The sequence below is a fragment of the Mus musculus genome, chromosome 9 (genome assembly GCF_000001635.26).
Source record: "Mus musculus strain C57BL/6J chromosome 9, GRCm38.p6 C57BL/6J".
NCBI lineage: Eukaryota > Metazoa > Chordata > Mammalia > Rodentia > Muridae > Mus > Mus musculus.
The window spans coordinates 72827105-72847749 of NC_000075.6; the positions used below are offsets into that span (position 1 = coordinate 72827105).

The window sequence follows — 20645 nt, forward strand, 5'->3', positions numbered from 1 at the left end:
TTCAAGGCCAGCCTGGTCTACAGAGTGAGTTCCAGGACAGCCAGGGCTACACAGAGAAACCCTGTCTCGAAAAAAACCAAAACCAAAACCAAACCAACCAACCAACCAAACAAACAAAAAAACCCCAAAAAACAAAAACAAAAAAAACCCCAAAACTCTAGTGAGAACACTCAGATTGGCATCTAAAATTCATCCTTGAACCAGCTTGGCTTCCTCTCTCTAGTGTTCCTGGGTCTATAACAAGAATGCTTCCCACAGCAGTGCTGGGTTAAGACAACTTGCTTCATGGAGTAACCTTGTTTGTAGTTCCCACTCGGACCTGGGCATTCCCCTCTTCACCCAGAGCTTCAGTTGCTACTCCTGTGGCCGTGCGCTCCTCATAAGTACGAAGTTTGCACTCATCACCCATTTCAATGAGTTTCTGACAACTGGGGGCTGGGAGGCAGATATGTAGTTTTGTCTTGGCATAGAAGAAGAAGAAGAGCTAGATCTGGTTATTAATCATTACTTTGTGAATTGAATATCATATGTAGACATTAAAAAAAAAAGGGACAGGATTTTACTATGTAGCACTACCTGACCTGCAACTCACAGAGATCTTCCTGCCTCTGCCTTCAGTAGTGTTACTAAAGGTGTGCACCATCATATCTGGCTTGATATATTTTTCAATTTATGTAATAAAATTTAAAAGTTATATATTGTATATACATTGTAGATATATATATATATATATATATATATATACATATAGATATATATGTAGAACAGATATCTGGTTATATGAAAGAGAAAACCAGCTCTTCTATACTCTGAGGAAACTGTATTATATAATGGGAGAGGCCAAAACTGTTTATCTATCAGCCATCCATCCATCAACTATAATCTGTCATCCACCCACCATCCATCAGTCCATCATCCACTCGCCCATCCATCAGTATTATCTATCTATCCATTTTTCTATCCATGTATCCATGAATCTATGCATGCATATATGCATCCATCCACTGCATATTATTTATCATCTGTCTACCTAGCCATTTATCTATCTGTCCATCCATCCATCTATCCACCTATCTATCCACTGCTATTTATCATCTACCCACTCATCTATTTATCATCCATCCACCCATCCATTCAGTCCATCATTCACTTGCCACCCATCCATCAGTATTATCATCTAGTCATCCATTCTCCTATCCATGCATCCATTCATCCATCCATCCATCCATCCATCCATCCACTGTATATTATCATCTACCCACCCATCCATTTATCATCCATCCATCTATCCATCTGTCATCTATCCATCTACCCATCATCCATCCATATACTCACCCATCCACCCATCAGTCATTCATCTATCCATCACCTATCTATCTAAACAATATGGAACAACACTGTAAAATCATAAAGTAAAGTAATGTAGTGCAACTCCCAAGTGTGTGTTTAAAGTCCTTGAGCATAGCTATTTCTGAAAGCAAAAAGAGTCCTAACCAGAGATATTTCTGTTGTGAGTTTGAGAGTCTTCTCATTTCTCCTTTCCATGTGGACGAAGTTGCTAAGTGACACGCTTGGTTACAAAAGCCTTGCTCTTTAATGCTTTCCTGAGTCTTCTGTCTGTTACTAGTGTACAGTGTAAAACTGTGTGGAATGTTCTTCCTGCACAGTTGAGCTATTAAGCAGAACTAATTCTTTATGGAATGACAACAAGGCCTAAGAAAGGCATCTCTTGGACTGAGCAGTATAAGGCAGTCGCTTGGCAAACGGCTGAAGGGCAGTGATCTGGGAAAGACAAAGCAAGGGGATTATTTTTTCTCTTCCCCTGGAATTCATAGGAGCCACACAAGTTGGCCAGCTTTGAAGCTGGTTACTGTGGCTGACTGCATGTTTTTTTTTTCTGTATGGTTTCCTGCTTGTTTTTGCCAGCAGAGGGGCCAGGGATAATCACTTGATAGATGCGTTAGCATGTGCCATACACTCTGTGACCACACACTGGCTGCTGGGAGACAGATAATATGAGAGGAGGGAAATCCCACTTGGGGATGCCTTTCAAAGAGAGATCAGATTTTACTGCCAAACTAACAGGATTCTGTTGGGATTATGGGAGCCATATGGAGACTGATTATGTGAGGTGAGTTTTTTCAGTGCTTTGGTTGATGTTGCTCAGGAATAAAGAGTAGTTGGAAAGATGGAAGGCGAAGCAAACAGTTATTACAGCTCTAGAGAAGGAAACTCAGAACACCGACGGTAATGTTACCGCAGTTTAATGATTATACAAGATGTGCCTGTGGTTTTCATTAAAAGTGTTTATGTGTGCAGGCATGGTGCATGTGTGTGTGTGTGTGTGTGTGTGTGCGTGTGCGTGTGCGTGTGCGTGTGCGTGTGTGTGTGTGTGTGTGTGAGAGAGAGAGAGAGAGAGAGAGAGAGAGAGATTGAGAGAAATAGAAGCCCAAGTTTGATGTCAAGAGCTTTCTTCTGCTACTGGTCCACATTATTCATTGGGGCAGGCACTCTCAATTGAACCTAGACTTCACTGTTAAGGGCTGGTGTATCTGGCTAGCTTGCTCTGTGGATTTCACCTCTGCCTTCTTAGCACTGAAATTACAGATGTGACACCATGCCCACCTGGCAGTGATGTGGATTCTAGGAATCTGACCTCTGGTCTTCAGGATTGATCAGCAAGCACTTTACCTATTGAATCATCACCCCAGTCCATACCTCCCTGTACTTTCCTTAAATGATACTGCGCACTCTCGTGTGTGTGTGTGTGTGTGTGTGTGTGTGTATGTGTGTGTGTGTGCTCACATGTGTGTGTGCATGCTAGGGCGTGTTCAAGAAGGTCAGAGGACAACTTTGTGGAGCAGGTTTTCCCCTTCCCCCTTCCATGGGTTTCAGGGTGGAACTTGGGTCATCTGGGGTTTGAGTGATTGTGTGCACTGAGCCATAGGCCCCTCCCTGTGATTTTCTCACTTCCTCCACTTAGTTTTATTGAGTCGTGTGCTTTTTCTTGTCCCCAAGTCTTTCCTTAAATTTTAGTTAAGACAAACTTTGTCATGGAGTCAGGTTCCATGGGCTAGTGGTCCTGGGTTCTATAAGAAAGCAGGCTGAGCAAACCAGGGGAAGCAAGCCAGTAAGCAGCACCCTCCATGGCCTCTGCATCAGCCCCTGCCTCCATGTTCTTGCTCTGTTTGAGTTCCTGTCCTGCCTTCCTCTAGTAATGAACAGCAATGTAGACATGTAAGCCAAATAAACCCTTTCCTCCCCAACTTGATTTTGGTCATAGTGTTTCACTGAAGCAGTAGAAACCCTAATTAAACAGGAACATACATGCATTTCTGGCCAGCAGGATAAATTTTGTTTAATGTATGCTTTTGTTTATGGTATTAAAGAGACAATTTTCATTTTAGCATCTTATGCTCCTTCAGATAATTATTATATATGCATTACGTTATTTCTTGTATGTAATCTAAAGATAGATGATAGATAGATCCCTATGTAGACTATATATAACGATATAGAATAAATGGGTGAATGGATAGATTCATTGGTCAATAGATGAGTATATTTTAGTGAAGACAGAACTGAAAGAAATTGTATGCTAGGCCATGTTTTGTGTGTTTGTTGTGTATCTTTTAAATGCTTCTAGTGTCTGTTATGAGCTTATAGAACAGAGAAGCAAAGAATAGTCTCCATGATCTTGGGGCTATGAAAAGTACCTCTAGTTCTACACTGGACATGGGGATAATTTCATAAAAGAGGGAAAAGTGATCATCAGGACTCAGTTTTTATATCCATCTATCCATTTACCCACCCACCCACTCACACACCCATGCATCCACCCACCCACTCACCCACCCACCCACCCATCTATGCATTCACCCATGCATCCACCCACCCACCCACCCATGCATCCATCCATCATCCACCCATTAGCATATTCATGTGTACATTTTATGTGTAGGTCAGAGAAGAACTTAAAGTCACTTTTATTCTACCAGATGAGTCCGAGAGATCAAACTCAGGTAGTTAGTCTTGAATACAAGCACCTTTACCCATTGAGTTATCTTGCTAGCCTAAGAGTCAGCTTTTAAAATCTGTATGTGCTGGGTATGGTAGTACACACCTGTGATCCCTGAATTTAGGAGGAAGATGTAAGTGAATCTCTGAGTTCAAGACCAGCCTGGTCTACAGAGCAAATTCCAGGCCAACCAGCGCTACATAGTGAGACCCTGTCTCACAACAATGAAAAGGAAAAAAAAATCTGTGTGCTGTTATCTTGTTTACTACATAACTTTTTGTGCTTAAAAATCTGTGTCAAGAGGCTGGAGATATGGCTCAGTGGTTAAGGGCACTGGCTGCCCTTCCGGAGAACCCTGGTTTGATTCCCAGCTCCCACATGGCAGCTCATAACTGTCTGTAGCTCCAGTTCCAGGGAATCCAACACCCTTATATGAACATACATGCAAGCAAAACACCAATACACATTTTTTAAAAAATGTATTAAGGAGCTGTAGAGATGGTGCAGTGGCTAAGAGCGTTGGCTGTTCTTCCAGAGGACCTGGGTTCAATTCCAGCACTTATATGGCAGCCAGCAATTGTCTATAACTCCAGTCCCAGGAGATCTTCTGGCTTCTATGGCCACTGCATGCATATGGTACACAGATACACATTCAGGCAAACACTCATACACATACAAAAACCAAAAACCAAAAAAACCAAAAAAACCCTACAACAACAACAAAAAACCCCAACAAAAAAATTTTAAGTTCAAAAAATCAAAAGTCTGTTTCATAAAAAGAAAGAGCCTTCGTGAAATTTAGTTTCAAAACAGTAAAACTTTGGATTTTTGGTGTAAGTAGTATAAGTACATGTTTATATGTGGGATGTGCATGCCCATGCATGTGTGCACGTGTGTGTTTGTGTGCACATGTTAATGTGGGTTAATGTGGGTGTCTCCTTCTATTACTCCATCTTACTTTTTGACCCAGGGTTTCACTGAGATGCTTGAGTCAGCGAGGCTGACCAGCCGGGGATCACACTAGCAGGGATCACACTGCACGCTACTCCCAGCACCGGGATCACCAGCACAGAACTGCCGTGCCAGCTTTTATATCTGTGCTGAGGAGCCGAACCCACTGAGATTCCCACTGCTTATGTGACAGGCGCTTCAGAGCTCACCATCCCCTGTTCTACAAATGTTGACATTTGTACAGGGCTGTGTAACCCTTCTGAGCCAGCCTTGGGGTTCCTCACACCAGAGCTTTCTCTCCACCTGACCGTAACTGCCACACTCTTTTACCATGACACTAGCAGCCTCACTCTGTCTTGGACTGCATGTGACATGGCTCTTGGGGTCTAATACATTGCCACTGGACTGTGTTATGGGGCGAATCGGTAGTTTAACCCTTCTTACTGCTGAGTGATCACTCTTCTTCTTGAAGGCCCTCAAGTTTGTGGTGCTCATGACTAGAGCTTCTCTGAATTTTCTTGCACAAGTTTTTGTATCAATGTAAGCTTCCATTTCTTTGAGGAAGTATTCAGCAACTCCCAGGGATGAGTGTGTGTGTGTGGGGGGGGGGATGTGTGTGTGTGTGTGTGTGTGTGTGTGTATGTGTATGTGTGTGTATGTGTGTGTGTGTGTATGTTTTCACCTCTGTAAGAAACTACTGGGGCTGGAGAGATGGCTCAGCAGTTAAGAGCACTTGCTTCTTCTGCAGAAGACTGAAGTTTGGTGTCCTACATGGTTGTTCACAATCATCTGTCACTGCAGTTGCAGAAGATCTGTCACCTCCTCTGACCTGCACACATGCAGTGCACAGACATACACGCAGGCAATTAAAAAACTTTTTGTTTGTTTGTTTGTTTTGAGACAGGGTTTCTCTATGTAGGTTTGGCTGTCCTGGAGCTCACTCTGTAGTTCAGACTGGCCTCAAATTCAGTGATCCGCCTGCCTCTGCGTCCTGAGTGCTGGAATTAAAGGTGTGCACCACAACCATCTGGCAAAATTTAAAAACTTTTAAGAAATTATTTTTTAAAATTTTAAAGAAGAAACTGCCAAAGCCATCTTCCAAAGTGACTACCAGTTTATATTCACACCAGTTTGCTTGGTAATTTCAGTTCTTAGATAAAACTTTATAATTGCATATGTCTTTTCATTCTGTTTGAGAAAAGGGCTGACCTGGGCTAAAGGAAGTGTTTGTGTGTGTGTGTGTTCATGTGTATGCATATGTGCATGAGTGTGTGTGCATGTGTGTGCACAAGTGTGTGTATTCGTGTGTGTGCATATGTGCATGTGTGTGCATGAATGCAGATGTCAGTGTGTATAGAGACAGATATTGACTTCAGATATCTTCTTTATCTGTCTCTATCTAATTTGTAGAGGCAGAGTTTCACAGAACCTAGCATTGGCTATTTTGTTTAAACTGACTGCCTTACAAGCCTCCAGAATCTTCTGCATGCGAGTCCCACATTAGGATTACAGGCCTGGGCCTATAGCCATACCTTTTCGTAGGATTGCTAGAGATCCAAACTCAGGCCTTAATATTTGCATAGCAAGTGCTTTACACTCGGAACCATTTCTCCAGTGTCCCCTACCCCTACTTTTTTATATCTACTCTACAGTATTTTCTAACTCTTATTAAATTTGTCCTTTGATGGATATATATTTAAACATATAAATTTAGTTGTATATAAATTTATGTATGTATTTGTATATACATTTATAAATATATATTTAAAATTCATTTGGTTGCTGTCACCCTTACCCTCTCCTGTCTCCCTCCACCTCTGTCAAGCCTCCCCCAGAAGTCTTCCCGCATCCGTGTCATTTTGGTTTTTTTTTTCTGTGACCCATTGAGTTTAATGGGTTTGGAGATATCCTTAGAGCCTCCTGGGCTCACAACTGAAGACAATGGTGCCCCTCCCCCTGAATTTATCAGTTCAGCAGGGAGGGATGGCACCCAGTGAGCCCTCTCAGTATATATGCTATGTACTTTATTCATGCTGGTCCCCTGCTCTGTGTCAGTCCAAAGTCCTTTAGACTGGTGACCACATCACAGTCTCCACCCTTTCTCTCAGGTGTCCCATCTGCTCTCCCAGTATGTTCTGTTCTATATGAGTCTGTGTATAGAGTCTCACGTTTCTCTGCCTCTGCCTGTGCTCGGACGTATGCGTACAGAATCAGGGTCCTAAAAGCATTCACTGTGAAAAGATTACACTGACTGTAGGTCATCTTTTCTCATGCCCTCTAAACATCCGGCTGTCGTTGCTAATGGTGAGCTGGCTCCTTCGAGCAGACTTTGGGCGGTGGATAGTTGTTGTATTTAAAGCACTCTGGCTTTTGGGCCCTTTGAAATCATTGCCTCTGCTTGTTCTTAGGCACTTTGCATATTTCAGGAGACAGATGTTGGAACAATGACACTTGTTCTTTTGTGGAGTATGCATTGGAAGCTTGCCAGAAGGTAGGAAGGCAGGGGACATGCCAGTAGAGGCCTCAGAGAGCCTGCTGCATCGGTTCCTGGTGTATCGCTTAGAATAGGTTGAGGATTAAAAGTCCCTTTTATTTATTTATTTTTAACATTTATTTTGTCTGTTGGGGGAACAAGTGTGTGCTCTGGTCTATGTATGGAGGTCAGAAGACACCGTGGGGGATAGGTTCTCTCCTACTGTGGGGCTTCCAGAGAGCCAATGCAGCTCACTGAGCTTGGTGCTAAGCACCTTTACCCAGAGAACTATGTCTCCAGCTTGAGTTTTGTTTTGTTTTTTGTTTTTGTTTGTTTGTTTGTTTTTCGAGACAGGGTTTCTCTGTGTAGCCCTGACTGTCCTAGAACTCACTTTGTAGACCAGGCTGGCCTCGAACTCAGAAATCTGCCTGCCTTTGCCTCCCAAGTACTGGGATTAAAAGTGTGGGCCACCAGTGCTTTGCTTTTTTTTTTTTTTTTAATGGCTATAATTATAATAACTGTATCTAGAATAGCAGTCTCTATGAACTAAATAATATATTCTATGGTACTATGGTACTACATTATAACCCCTTAAGAACTGATTTTATAGAACAGAGCGGTTTGCTCAGAGTTTGTGTGTGGGATGTGTCTGAGCTGTAGTGTTCTCAGGGAGAAGAGGGAGGCTTCCCTGAGCTTGAGAGAGAGATGGTGCAGTAAGTTAATTCAGGAAGCCTGTTAGATGCCTGTTGTGTGTACTGCTTATTCCTGACAACAGACAGACAGGAAGATATATTTTCTGAACTAGAAAAATATATAGTCTTGGTAAGAGACCAGGAACTAAAGAAGTTAAGACAATTAGACTATTCTTTTAAAAAAATTTTTTAAATTACATTTTGTGTGTGTGTGTGTGTGTGTGTGTGTGTGTGTGTGTGTGTGTGTGTGTGTTAATGTGCATTTGAATGTTGGTTTCTGTGGAGGCCACAAGCCGTTCCTGTAAGATCTCCCAGAGCTGGAGTTACAGGTGGTCATGAGCTGGCCTACCTGTTTGCTTGGTAAACTCAGCTCCTCTGCAAGAGCAGCACCTGCTCTTAACTACTGAGCCATCTCTCCTAACCCCATCTTGCCCAGTCTTAAAGCTATAATAACTTTGAAACTTATTCCTTGAGTGGTTTACACCTTCTGATCATTTCATGCTGTGATTAGACAATTCCCAGACCGCTGAGCAGGCTCTGAGTACAAGGGCTTGCTAGGAACTGAGAAGTGATGGGGCCCAGTTTTTACTCTGTTTGGTTAGTAAAGCCTGCACTGTTGATTTGAAACACCATTGACATGGGCATAAACTAAGTTACTAGGTATAAAACTCAATAGCAGATCTCCGAAGTTGTGGGTGTTAGAGAGTCAGAGTTAGAAATCTGAGGAGCTGCTGACAGATTTCCCCCATAGCTACTGATTGGAGGCTCAAAGATAGCGGGGGCTGGAAGCACTGGAAAGTGGCTGCTTGCTGCTACCTGCGTTCCTCTGGGACGAGTGGGGTAGTGGTGATTAGTGTAGTCCTTTCCCACCCTGGACCTGGTGTTCAATCTGACCTGCAGTGCTAGGACCTGGAGCTTGGTGCTGACATCCAGGGCTGGGCCTGGAGCTCGGTGCTGACCTGCAGTGCTAGGACCAGCTGTTTATAAACGATGATGCATCAACATCCCAACTGATATTAGTGTAAGAACACTTTATATGCACATTTTATCAGCAGCTTTTAAAAGCAACATTTTCTTACTAGACCGAGGAGAGCCTATAAAGTTGCTATAAGTTACCAATTGAATTATTTAAAAAACGATTTATTACAAATTATGTACCTATAATTTTTAATTTAAAAAAGCTCTTCTTCCTCTTCCTCCTCTTTTTCTTCCTTCTCCTCCAATAGAATCTCTCTTAATATTCTTGGCTGTCCTCAAATTCACAGAGAATCTCTGCCTACTTAGTGCTGAGAGTTAAGGGTTGTGCTGCCATGCCTAGCTTTAAAGATGCAGGAATGTCCTACTGACTTAATATGCAAGCTAATGTTGGCCCATCCACTTAATTGGTTGTACATTATTTCCAGTGTACAATCTCTTACTTCTGTGTTGCTTTCTGATCCAGTAAAAGTTTGGGGACTGGTTTCATCTGAGCAACCTTTACAGCCCTGCCTGTAAATCATAGAAAATGATTAAGTGGGCAGATGAAGAGGAAGTCACAAATCAAATAGGCACTTACATTTATTGTGTTTGCAAGGTTGTTTTTGAGAATAGCGCATGTTTTGGGGGACCTTGTGTCCGGGCTGTTTTATAGAGCTCTGGCCTCTTAACAGCACTACTTTAAGGGCTCCTTGTGCGGCTCTTGGCTTGTTTAGCTGGACCATGAAGGGAGGTCAGGTTTCACGAGGAGGCCGTAGGCTTGTAAAGGCATACATTTCTCGCAGAAACAAAGTCCACATCAGGAAGCAAGCTGAGGTTTGTGTGAGGATATTTAAATTTGTAATTTAAATAAAGAACAGAAAATGTGGGCAACAAAAAGATCCCGCTGTCAAGTCTTAGCAGGCTCCAACATACAGCGAAGGGCTTATTTACTTACTCAGCTTTAAACAACATTAAAAAAAAAACCAGGGCCTGGGAGATGGCTCACAGAGCCAGCTCAGTGGTAAAAGTGCTTGTCATGCAGGAATGAGGACCAGAATTCAGATATCCAGAAACCCAAATTGATGCAGGGTTAGGGCAGCAGCCCGCCTGGAATTCCAACCCTGGGAGGAGGAACTATTTCCCAGGAGTGGCCCAGGAAAGCCAAATCCTCAAGCTCAGAGTTTGATGGAGAGAGCCTGCTTCAGGGACTGAGGTGGGAGAGTGAAGATGATTCCAGATGTCAGCCTCTGGCCTGCAGGTGCATGCGTGGACGTATGTGCCCACACATGAAAAAAATATGCACATACACATGTATACATTATACACATAAGAAAAAGAGAAAAAAAGAATAATCAAAATAGAACCAAGCTGGCTTCAAGCTTGTAATCCTCCCCGCTCAGTCTGGAGTGTGTGTCACAAGACCCGACCAGTTTTTGTTTTGGTTTGTTTTTTTTAAAGATATATGGGTTAATTAAATAAACTTTAAACGAAGGTAATTTAATTTACATACTTTCCTCTGTAAAGATGAGATAATAGCCTCAGTAAATGTCTGTAAACACAAGGTTTTATTTGTTTAGTTTTGCAATGGGGTTGGGGTTTGGAAGGCTTGTGCATGCTGGGTAAGTACTCTACCACCGAACTGCATCATCAGCTCCAAGCAGAGGTTTTAAAGGCATCTCTTTGGTCAGAAATTCAGGGATTTGACACACAGTCTTAGCCAGCTAGAAAGCCAGTGCATTTGGGCCTGTTCTGAGCAGTGCTACTCAGAGATACAGAATCTCCAGCTGTCATCTTCCATAAACACGTTGAGTAGCTCAGGCTTGCGAGAGAGTTCATATACAGTCTTGCTAACCACCAGGCTTCAGATCTCCGTGCCCACCTCTTAGCTAGCTGAATATTAGGATGACACAGCTATAAGAATTAAAGAAACTAGACTGTATCCCACCCATAGCACAGAACCTAGCAGCAAACCGTATGTCAGGCTCTTGTGTCATAAAAGGCTTGAAACCTGTGTTGTGACATTCTATACTTCACCTCCCCAGCATTTATGGCAGTTTGAGCTACCAACTTGAACAGCAATTTAGTTAAATACCCCTGTCTACTCTGATTCCTGAGCGCAGCCCTCTTCGCTTTGTCCTTGGTTGGATTGTTGCCACCTGGAGAGCACCAGACACCAGATAAATATTTGTTGAATGAGTCGGTAAACTTAGGAGAGATCACTTTAGTCTAAAAGTTTGCTGAAATGGATAGGATTAAAATATGTTTCCAGTTAGAAGTCAGTGAATCTAGCCTGTTATTGTATAATTCAGAGCCAATCCTCATGGCTTGAGAGTGGATAGATGAGTCATGTAATCATGTGAGCAATAGGGTGATGTTAATGTATGATTCATGGAAATTGGCTCCTTTGCATTATAATTTTGCAGAATATCTTTAAGAGCAGAGATATACTTTTGGGGGAAGGGTGGGAATGGGTTTTATATTCAAACCCAAAAGTGTATAAAAGTGGGTTTTATATTCAAACCATAGCAATGTGTGGAAAGCTTTATAGACTGGGTCCTGACTAAGTGGGGCATTCTTTCTTAGCGTGTATGAGACCCTGGGTTCAGTGCCCAGAGATGTTATATGTGCTGTTATATATTTTAAAATGGCTGCTTTATTTGAGTTTGGTTTTGAAGTAATTGATGTCAAATTGGATCTTTCACCTCCACCAACTAGCCTGTTTACTGTACCCAGTCAAGAACACTTAAACATATATATTTGGCATTAAAAATTTCACCCTTTTCTTATACTAAACCAAGGATAGATACATTCCATCTGTTCAGTAATTAAACTAACCAAAACTTATTTACTTTTTGCTTTGAGACAGGGTCTCACTATGTAACACTGGCTGTCCCGGAACTTATCATGTAGACCAGGCTAGCCTTGAGCTCACAAAAGATCTGCCCTGCCTCTGCCTCCCCGGCATTGGGATTAAAGTCAGTATTTATTTTTTAAAGTGTGCATATGTGGAGGGTGCCTCGGAGGCCTGAGGTGTTGGCAGTTAGGAGCCACCTGGTATGGATGCTGGGAAATGAACTAAGAGTCTTGATGGTGCATTGTGTTTTTAACCACTGAGTGCGATGATGCTTTCTGACAGCATTTTTATGTGTGTGTGATACGTGTGTAGCTTTGGATGGCAGGTTGAACTGTGGAGGCCTTTAACAGATGAAGCCAATGGGAGTTAAACACTGCGTCAGGCGTGGAACATATTTGTAAAGGGAATTATTAGTTACTTTTCTCATCTCCACGATGAAATGTCTGACAAACACAACTCAAAGAAGAAAGGGTTTGACTCACAGTCGTGGGTAGTCTATGACGTCAGGAATCAGGGCAGCGGAAGTGTGAGGAAGATGCTGGTCACCCTGCATCTGCAGCCAAGAATCAGAGGTGCTTGCTGGGGCTCATGTCTCTTGCTGCTTTTCAGGACTCCAGCTACAGACATCTTCCTGTTCCAGGCTGGGACTGCCGGCACAGAGGGCTGGAGCCAGCGTTGCTTTCTAGGGATCAGCTCAAGCGTGCACAGCAGACACTGGACCAGCTGTCTCCCCGCCCAGCTTCCCAGGTCTTTAGGAGGTGAATAGCAGTGGTGGTCTGCCGGCCGGTCGGTCTAGGATTCATGAGCTTGTAGATAAGTGTTCTAGAAAGTAACCATCAAAAGGAAAAGGGGCTAGCAAGATGGCTTAGTGGGCCAACGTGCTTGCTGCCAGGCCTGAGTTCCTGAGCTTGGTCTCAGGACCTACATGGTGGAAGGAAAAAACCAGCTCCCACTAGTTTCCCTGTGACCATCATCTTCATGCTGTGGCACATGTGTAACCTGCACCCCAATACACACAGAAGAAATAGAACGAGTTGTTTTGTTTTGTTAAGGGAAAATCTGTATTAGTATTTAGAGTTTGATGCTCTTGGATAGTAGTTCTAGAACTTTTAGTCTTACTCTTTATACTTTTAAAATTTTTATGTCACATATCTTTTTGTTTGGTTGGTTTGATTTGGTTTGGTTTGAACTCACAAAGACCCACCTGCTTCTGCCTCCTGAGTGCTGGGACTAAAGGCATGTTGCATCATGGACAACACTTAAATCTATTGCTAATTCCTAGTAATAATTAAACTGGCTGATTTAATTATTAGACTTTCATTATTTTACATATGAAAACATTGTTCTATTACTTATTAATGTAAATAACACATCAGTGTAATTCTTTTCCAAAGATAGAAATAAATGAAAGGAATTTTTTATCTATCTATCTATCTATCTATCTATCTATCTATCTATCTATCTATTTTTGGTTTTTCGAGACAGGGTATCTCTGTATAGCCCCGGCTGTCCTGGAACTCACTCTGTAGACCAGGCTGGCCTCGAACTCAGAAATCCACCTGCCTCTGCCTCCCAAGTGCTGGGATTAAAGACGTGCACCACCACCACCCAGCGAAAGGAATATTATTATTAGTTTTGCTTTTACAAAATGTTTATTTTTATTTCCACATTTATGTGTATTTGCCCACACGTATGTTTGTGCTCTGTGTGCATGCAGTAGTGGAGGAGACCTGAAGAGGGCGTAAGGTCTTCTGAAATTGGAGTTAAAGTCCATTGTGAGCCACTTGGTAAGGGTGCTTGGAGCTCAACCTAGGTCCTCTGCAAGAGCAGCCAGTGCTCTTACCCACTGAGCCATCTCCCAGTCTTAGTCTTGTTTTATACTTGTATAAATCTCTTTACTTTGCTTAACAAGACCATATGTAGTGTGCTTCTGAACTGGCTGGGCCTGCTGCAACACTTTCCCATCTTGGAGATCTTGGAAAACTCTGTACATCCAAGAGAAAGGAAAACTAAGAAGACAAATGATGGTTATTTTGAAAATGACTTTAACTCTAAGGATCCACTGCATGCTGCTTTCCCACAGAAATAAAAATCTTTTGTTATTGACACGAATGAAGAATAACTTAACCTCATTCCAGAGTTTTGGAAGTAAATCCTGGGGCCGGAGAGATGGCCTAGTGGCTAAGAGCACTGACTGCACTTCTGAAGGTCCTGAGTTCAAATCCCAGCAACTACATGGTGGCTCACAACCATCTGTAATGAGATCTGATGCCCTCTTCTTGAGTGTCTGAAGATAGCTACAGTGTACTTACATATAATGATCAATAAATCTTAAAAAAAAGAAAATCCTTCTGATGCTATTTTGCCTGTTATGGCCCTCGAAAGACCAGTAGCTGTCTACAGAAATAAGCAGTTAAGTCCAAGGCAGAATTTGGCTGCCTTCTGCCCTTTTGCCCTTTCCCATCTAATGGCGTCTAACCCCTGTCTCTTCCTATTTTCTTTCTAATTAATATTGATTAACTGTGAAGGCATGGTGAACTGGAGTCTCAGGATGGGAGTTAGTCCATCCTCAGGGTCCTGTCTTTGTGTCTTGGAAGGCTTGGCTGAGGGGAAGGTCACTTCGCTCCTGGTGTCTGGATTCCTTCACCATGCAGAGCTCTAGACATTGGGGAAGGCTCCGTGGAGAAGAATCTGCTCTAGAAACATCAACATTTCTAAGATTTATCTCCGCTTTGGAAATTCATGAGCTCAAACCAGCCTTCACGTTTCTCTACCTCTTGTTCCTCACCCACACTGCTGTCCCGCCTTCCCCTGAGCATTCAGGATTCTGGTCCTCCGTTTTTCTTTAAACCCCATTGGGCTTGGGAGATTCCTCTTTTTGGTTCACCCTGAGGCATTGCTGGCTTCATCTTCAATATCTATAACGTTTTTCCTGTTCCTTCACATCCCGTGAACACAGGCTGCCGTCCTTTTCCTCAGTGCTTGTGTTATGTTGTCCTTCTTGCTTCAGATTGTATGTTCTTCCACTTTGGAATCCAACGATGTTTTCAAAAGACAATCCACAGAGATAGTTTTAATCTGGATAGTTCGTCTTTATTATATTTTGAAAAAATATTTTATTTTTAATTGCACGTGCGTGTGTGTGTGTGTGTGCGTGTGATATGCATGTGTACTATAGAGTTACAAACAGTTATGGGCTGCCTGGTGAGGGTTCCAGGAATCAAACTCAGATCCTCTGCAAGAGCAATACTTGCTCTTAACTTCTGAGCACAAAAGTCTCTACAGCCCTAGTTTGTCTTTAGTTTTCCTTCCCTCCAATATCCAGTAGAATCAGGTTTGTACTGTACTGTTGAGTGTGTGATTACATACCATTTTGGATAATTATTTTTCTTTCAGTTATTTCTTTATGTTTTCTCTCTAATAGATAGTTTCCTGAGACTACGTTTGGAGTTTTAAAGTTCTAGGAAAAATAGACTCCCCGATTTGTGCCCCTTTCCTGTTTTCAAGTCATTCATTAAATCATCTTTGTACACTTAAATTAGATTGGTATGAGCGGGAGTCCAGACCTGGTAAACTGTGATACATAATGTTATTTCTGAATGTGTTTCTGAGTGCTTATTCTAAAGTTGTCCAATTTTGTGCTAGCTATCTCTGCGTTTGAAGTCCATCCAGTGTCTACTGAGGTCCATGAAGGAGGAGTTGCTAGATTTTCATGCAAGATTTCATCAACGCCGCCTGCAGTCATAACATGGGAATTTAATAGAACAGCCCTGCCTACAACCATGGACAGGTAAATGCAGCGATTCCATTTGTTTGTGACAAGCAATGAGGACTTCATGGGGTGGGGTCGGAGGGTTGGGGCAGGAGGAAACGTCAGAGATGGAAGACATGGTGGAGTTCCTTTACATTTAGGGTGGCAATAATTGATTTCCTAAGACATTTCTAACGTGGGTAAAGAACCCCATCACTGTGGCTGGAGAGTGGATCAGTGGTTCAAAGCACTCGCTTCTCTTGCAGAGGGTCTGGGGTCAGTTCCTACACTAAAGCTCACAATGACCCCCTTAACTCTAATTTCAAGAGGTTCGGTACTTCTGATCCGCTCCCAGCAGTGCAGACGTACGGTACATGAACACACATGCACGTACACAGAAAATAAACCTTAAAAGAAGGTTTGATTCCTGCCTGCTCTGAAGTACACAAAAGTCATTTGTTTTAATGGTAGAGCACTAAGATGGGAGGGGGGGGAGCAATTTCAAAGTGTTTTATTAAAGGAAAAGAAAACTTCTAATTCAAGAATACTTTACAGCTGGAGAGATGGCTCAGTGGTTAAGAGCACTGACTGCTCTTCCAGAGGTCCTGAGTTCAATTCCCAGGAACCACATGGTGGCTCACAACCATCTCTAATGGAATCTGATGCCCTCTTCTGCTGTGTCTGAAGACAGCTACAGTGTACTCATATAAATAAAATAAATCTTAAAAAAAAAAGAATACCTTAAATCTTTTTTTGTTTGTTTTTTGTTTTTGAGACACAAGTATTTTCTGTGTAGCCCTGGCTCTCCTGGAACTTGCTCTAAATAGACCAGGCTGGCCTGGAACTCAGAGATTCATCTGCCTCAGTCTCCCTAGTGCTGAAATTAAAGGTGTGCGCCACTACTGCCCGGCCAGCCATTTATCAGTTTTTTATAGAACTCAAACATCATTTGCTAATCTTAAGGCCAAGCAGCCTAAGGCAGTGCAGTGTAGAGATGCTCTCATTTGATACTTACATGCTGCTAAATTGTTGTAAGTATTTGTTTTCCTTAATTAGGCCACTGTGTTTCATTAAGGACAGAAAGCTCTGTATATTCAGTAAAAACACTGCAATTCATACCACACAGTGGTTTTGAATCTGAGCCTGGCTGTCTCAGATAGCATTCAGTGGTGCCGTGTGTGGCAGCTAGTATGTCCAGCGCAATGTGCGCGTGTGGCTTGTTGAGAAGTGAAGTCACATGCCACTGCACAGGTCAGCTCACCAGGAGCAGCTCACCGCATGTTTCATATTGAGTTGACTTTTTTTAAATTAATTTATTTATTTATGTATATGAGTACACTATAGCTGTCTTCAGACACACCAGAAGAGGGCATCAGATCCCATTACAGATAGTTGTGAGCCACCATGTGGTTGCTGGGAATTGAACTCAGGACCTCTGGAAGAGCAGTCAGTGCTCTTAACTGCTGAGCCATCTCTCCAGCTCCCTTGAGGGGACTTTTATTGTTGTACATGAGGACACATTTTGCTTTTGCCAGTTTTTAATGACTCCACACATTCAGTTTTGTGTCATATGTAGGATTGTGACCTTGTTTCAGAGTTTGGGACTTGGAGAATACATAACTCTTAGAGAGGTTTAAAAAAAAAAGTCAGGAGTTTGAGAATAACTCATACTAAGATCTTTTCACTATCAGCTAAATCAACAGAAGAATCTTAACAGGACCCTCTTTGGAGGAAAATTAGCGTGCTGAATTTTCCAGACGGTGTGCTGCAGAATTATTTACATCTCAGAGACCTGTCATAACCCAAATGAAATAATAGAATCAAGCTAGTGTTTTTACTAGTGTTGTTTTTTCAGGGCTGGGGACTGTACCCAGGCCCTCCTACATGCCAGCTGGCGCTCACCACACCCCAGCAGAGGCTCATGTGTTAGAACGGTTTATAAAAAGTGTTGTTTCTAGCATGGTTAAAATGGTTGAATGTGTTCATTTCTGTCAGCATTTATATTTAACAACTATAAAGAACTACAGAAAGTTCAGTTACATTTCTTGTTTCAACAGGGTGACTGCCCTGCCATCAGGAGTGTTGCAGATCTACGACGTTGGCCCGGAGGATGCTGGGAATTACCGCTGTGTTGCAGCTACTATAGCTCATAAGAGGAAAAGCATGGAGGCTTCGCTAACCATAGTTGCAGGTACCTCACTAAAGTGGTTATTTGTTTGTTTTCTCCCATTTTTATGAGAATTTTCATTGTTACATCTACTTTTCTTCTGGCTGTAATAGCTCTCTGTCCATCAGTATTTTAATGATATTTAAATTTTTGTAATAGATTTGGTTTGGGTTTGGTGTTTTCAGACAGAGACTTCTCTGTACCCCATCCTAGCCTTGAACTTGTATCCCTCTTTCTTCTTTCTCCCACAGGGCTGGGATTACTGCCATGCCTGGACTATTATCTATTTAGAACATTGAATGATTGCTTTATACATTTTTCACTTTTTAAAAAATTTATTTATTTTATGCATGTGAGTACACTACACTGTCACTGCCTTCAGACAACCAGAAGAGGGCATTGGATCCCATTACAGATGGTTGTGGGCCGCCATGTGGGTGCTGGGAATTGAACTCAGGACCTCTGGAAGATCAGTCAGTGCTCTTATTCATTGAACCATCTCTCCAGCCCTTTACTTTTTTTTTAAGACATATTTTAATTAGATACTTTCTTCATTTATATTTCAAATGCTATCCCCCAAAGCCCCCTATAACGCTATCCCCTGCCCTGCTCCCCTACCCACCCACTCCCACTTCCTGGCCCTGGCGTTCCCCTGTACTGGGGCATATGGTCTTTGCAAGACCAAGGGCCTCTTTTCCCAGTGATGGCCGACTAGGCCATCTTCTGCTACATATGCAGCTAGAGACACGAGCTCTGGGAGTAGTGGTTAGTTCATATTGTTGTTCCACCTATAGGGTTGCAGACCCCTTCAGCTCTTTGGGTGTTTTCTCTAGCTCCTTTATTAGGGGTCCTGTGTTCCATCCAATAGATGACTGTGAGCATCCACTTCTGTATTTGCCAGGCATTGGCATAGCCTCACAAGAGAGAGCTATGTCAGGGTCCTGCCAGTAACCTCTCACCCATATTCCTAGAAGTGAATATGGAAGAAACACTCCTTCACTTTTGTATTTAAAAGCACAAAATACAGAAAGGGACAGAAAGAGAATGTCCACTGCCAATAAAGCTGTTTATGATATGATTCTCCTCCACTTAGCTGCTAACGGATATGCATTTGGAGGTGCTGTGTGACAGACTTTTCCTGGGGAGACACATGCACCCCAAATAGGGATCCCACTACAGACCAAAGTACCAATACCACCAAAGTCCAGCTCGGTGAGCCAATGAGTTTTATTGGGGTTGCTTCTAGGAATATGGGTGAGAGGTTACTTACAGGAGCAGAAATGACTCAAAGGCAGCTGCATCACTCAGTCACGCATTCCAGAGTGCATGACAAACCACAAAAGCTGGGATCTGCAGCATACTGCACAGCCTGCAGGCAACTCAAGAGGTTGGATAGTGAGTGGCCTTTCTAAGTGACTCATTGGTTTTGTTTCTGCCAGGGAGCTCGCTGATCCCTGTCCTTTCCAGGTGGCTGGGCTTGTCCTAGAGTCTCCTTTGTAGGTTGGCTCCTCTGAGGGTGACCGTCCACTGTAGTCCTTACTGTTTATACTCTTGGGGTAGGAGGGGCATAGTGAATCTGATCAGTTTCAGGGACTTCCGAAGCTATTTTGAGTTCTTTCCTTTTGGTGGTAATGAGCTTCCTTGAAGGATGAAATGTTTCAGTCTCTGAGGAAATTGCTGTACAACAGTGGGGATAATAAAAAAAATATTCTAGATTTGATTGTAATAGTTACATAACTGAAAATTCTAAAAAACCATTGAGTTAAATACATCCTGTGGGTGAATTGTATATGATATGAGTTAGACCTCAGTAGAACTTTAAAAAAAAAATCTTATTTCAAAAAAAGAAGGAAAGGGGCTGGAGAGATGCTCCGCGGTTAAGAGCACTGACTGGTTTTCCAGAGGTCCTGAGTTCAAATCCCAGCAATCATGTGGTGGCTCACAACCATCTGTAATGGGATCTGATGTGCTCTTCTGGTGTACCTGAAGATAGCTATAATGTATTCATGTACATAAAATAAATAAATAAATCGTTAAGAAAGAAAAGAAGGGAGGGGGAGGGAGAGAAGGAAGGAAGGGAGGAAGGAAGGAAGAGCTGGGTAGTGGTGACGCACGCTTTAATCACAGCATGCAGGAGGCAGAGGCAGGCGGATCTTTGTGAGTTCAAGGCCTGACTGGTCTATAGAGTGGAATTTCAGGACAGCCAAGGCTGAACCATGTCTTAAAAAATAGAACAAACAAATAAACAAATAATGAAAGGTGAGGGGCTGGGCAGATGGCTTTATAAGGACACTTGTATAAATATGAGACCCTGAGTTCCTGTCCCAGCACCACATAAAAGCTGTGTGCCCTTAACCCCCAGCACTGTGGGACTAGAGACAGGGAGGGTGTGGTAGTCTGCTGGCTGTGAGCCTAGACCCAGGTTCAATCAAGGACCCTGTCTCACAGGAATAAAGTGGAGAACGACAAAGCAGGATATCTGACGTTCTCCTCTTGTCTTGTATATGTAAATATACATAAACACACATACAGGACAGAAAGAAGGAAGGAAGGGGGGAAGGAGGAAGGGAGGAGGAACAAGAAAGGAGGGAAAGAAAGAAAGGACAGAGGGGCAGAGGAAATGAACAGGAAAGAAAAGTAAGTTTGGTGGGGCGACACCCACTAGAATCCTAGCACTCTTGGGGTAGAGACCAGGAGTAGAAGACCATCCTTAAGTGCATAGGGAATTGGAGGCTAACCTAGGCTACGTGACATCCTATCTCCAAAAAAAAGAAAAAAAAAA

The 20645-nt window shown here is 42.6% G+C and overlaps 1 protein-coding gene across 1 annotated transcript in view; it reads left to right on the forward strand.

The window, feature by feature from the left end:
* Nucleotides 1-20645, forward strand: part of Prtg (protogenin) — a 110034-nt gene that overhangs the window by 19831 nt on the left and 69558 nt on the right. Inside the window, exons 3-4 of the mRNA NM_175485.4 lie at nucleotides 15591-15735; nucleotides 17754-17887. Coding sequence (NP_780694.3) covers nucleotides 15591-15735; nucleotides 17754-17887 — 279 coding nt within the window. The remainder of the gene's footprint in view (nucleotides 1-15590; nucleotides 15736-17753; nucleotides 17888-20645) is intronic.